This window comes from Sander vitreus, chromosome 8 (genome assembly GCF_031162955.1).
Source record: "Sander vitreus isolate 19-12246 chromosome 8, sanVit1, whole genome shotgun sequence".
Lineage (NCBI taxonomy): Eukaryota > Metazoa > Chordata > Actinopteri > Perciformes > Percidae > Sander > Sander vitreus.
The window spans coordinates 419,614-422,500 of NC_135862.1; the positions used below are offsets into that span (position 1 = coordinate 419,614).

The 2,887-nt window shown below is 49.9% G+C and overlaps 1 protein-coding gene across 1 annotated transcript in view; it reads right to left on the minus strand.

Annotated features, from left to right (window-relative positions):
* Positions 1-245: 245 nt before the first annotated feature.
* LOC144521714 (transcription initiation factor TFIID subunit 4-like) overlaps positions 246-2,887 on the minus strand; it is a 24,825-nt gene continuing 22,183 nt past the window's right edge. The window contains exon 16 of the mRNA XM_078256277.1: positions 246-557. Coding sequence (XP_078112403.1) covers positions 384-557 — 174 coding nt within the window. The 3' untranslated portion in view covers positions 246-383. The remainder of the gene's footprint in view (positions 558-2,887) is intronic.

Here is a 2,887-nt window from a genome sequence, read left to right on the forward strand (position 1 = left end):
GCGAGAAAACACTTTGAGGAGGCGAGGAGACACTTTGAGGAGGCGAGGAGACACTGAGGAGGCGAGGAGAGACACTGAGGAGGCGAGGAGACACTTTGAGGAGGCGAGGAGACACTGAGGAGGCGAGGAGACACTGAGGAGGCGAGGACACTGAGGAGGCGAGGAGACACTGAGGAGGCGAGGAGAGACTTTGAGGAGGTGAGGAGACACTGAGGAGGCGAGGAGACACTGAGGAGGCGAGGAGAGACTTTGAGGAGGTGAGGAGACACTGAGGAGGCGAGGAGAGACACTGAGGAGGCGAGGAGACACTGAGGAGGCGAGGATACTGAGGAGGCAAGGAGACACTGAGGAGGCGAGGAGGAGGAAGAGTAGTCCAGTCTTCATCATTTCAGCAGCGCCTTGTAGAGCGTGAGCGAGCGTGCAGTGCAGCGTTCCTGCTCCAGACAGAAGATGAAGTCCCTGAGGTTAACTCGTGTGATCCGCTGACGCAGCTGTTGCCGGGACGACGAGGTAGACGCCGCTGCTGCCGGGGAGCCTGCAGCCGAGCCGGACGCCACCTGGGGGGGGGGGGAAAAGAGAGAGTTAGATATAAGACTATAAGACTTTTATTGATATCAAATGGAAAATGTAATAGAATCGAGCCCTAGATTCAGTACATCAACAACGATAGGACCTGCGAAACATCCTGAATCAGCAGAATCTCCCACACAGTTTAATCCCTGAGTGAATGTGTATGTCTCAGGTGTGTGTGTGTGTATGTCTCAGGTGTGTCTGTCTGTCTGTCTCAGGTGTGTGTGTCTGTCTGTCTCAGGTGTGTCTGTCTGTCTGTCTCAGGTGTGTGCAGCCTGCGGCAGGTAACGCCCAGCCCTGCAGCGACTCCTCACACACCGACTCCCTGCTCCAACAAGCCCTCTTTCCCAACACTATGCTGTGTACAGACAGTGAGTCAGCGTCTTCCCAGGCAGCTCAAATGTCCCACAGCCTCCAAGGTAACCCCGAGGAAAGCTCTGATCGCTGGGACAAAACCAGCTCACCTGACGGGCGATAAAAACACTAAAAATACACCACAGAGACACAACGGAGGGTCTGTTTTCTCAGAGCCACGGGGCCAAAGAGCACGCTGTCGACAACAAGAGGCACTGTTACTTTAAAACTCAAAACCAAAATCTGTGAAACTGGTCCAGTGTGGAGCGAGATCTCTGTAACCAGCGGCCGTGAATTCAGTCAGCGTCCACTAAAAGTTCTGTTGTTGCTGCTGACAGACTCAGATTATTATTCTAAGTGTCTGACAACATTATGGGATGGATCCCTACAGAGATAGACCTTTTAGTTAAAGAGTAAGATCCTTTTAGTTTAACATGAAACAGCCCCAAAATCACCATCACCAAACCCACCAGACTCCATGTAAAATAATCAGGACTTTTATCATCGTAAAACACACTTCATTCAAAGTGGACAGAAACTAAATCAAACTATCAAAAGCCGTCTTGGTTCATCTTTCCACTGTTCCAACAATCACCACTCTGGTTTGGTTGAAATAAACCCTTAATTCACCCATTTACATGTGGAGATATGCTGGCTCTATACACGCTAAAAGTCCTGATTATTTACATGGAGTCTGGTGGAAATATGCTGGCTCTATACACGCTAAAAGTCCTGATTATTTACATGGAGTCTGGTGGGTTTGGTGATGCTGATTTCAGGGCTGTTTCATGTTAAACTAAAAGGATCTTACTCGTTAACTAAAAGAATGTTGTCAGACACTTAGAATAATAATCTGAGCCTCAGACGATAAAAAACTAAATAAGGGTTACGTTCTGTGTGTTTTTCAGAGAGGATAACAAAGCTACTGAGTTTTCATAATAGGCTGCGGCCCGGGGCGGTGCAGCAGGGCGGGGAGGATCTGAAGCCTGATCAGGCCTGCAGCCGGGAGCTGAAGGGCGTCCTGCAACCACCCCGGGCGCGGGCGGGCGGGCACGCACAGACAGACAGACAGACAGACAGACAGACAGACAGACACCACTTTTTGCTGGAAGAAACTGTTCTGACGTTGTGAGGATCTTTTCTGCAGATCTTTTAATCACCTCTCCGTCTTTAACGCCTGCAGAATGATCTCCAGCAGCTGTTTCAGATACCAGACTAATATTATTATTACATATATTCACACAGCAGCAGAGGAAACATGACTCCAGTCAGCTTTCTTCTGCCCTCCAGTGGTTCAAACTATGTTACTGCAGATATATATATGCCATGCTAAACTAAGCTGCCATCCACGTTTGGTGCTTTTTGTCAACGTTTTTTTCCCCTTTCTCTAAGTTTTTGTTGCGTTGTTGTAACGCCTCCACAGATGATATTTGGGTCTGATTATTGTATAGATATGATATACTGCTGCAGAGACCTCAGTAACAGAGATCCATCACTACCAGGCCAGCACATAGCTCACATTTACCAGAGTTCATTGTCCCCCGTCAGAGGATTAAAACGTCCCCTCCCCATCACTCTGCTGCCTTTGTCCAAGGGGGCGGGATGGGGGGGGGGGACAGACCAGGGGAGAGCATGGCCTCGGGCTCATTTCTGCAGAGCTCAACTCCCTGGCTGCCCTGAGGGGGGAGGAGGGGCATTGGGGGGGGCATGGGGGAGTCACACACACAACAGAGCTGCAGGCTGACTCTGACCCCCTTCACTCAACTCTGGTCACACTCACTGCTGGATTACTGAGTGCTGATGGAAAAGGTCAAACACACACACACACACACAGACAGACAGACAGACAGACAGACAGACAGACAGACAGACAGACAGACAGACAGACAGACAGACAGACAGACAGACAGACAGAGACACACACAGACAGACAGACAGACAGACAGACAGAGACACAGACACA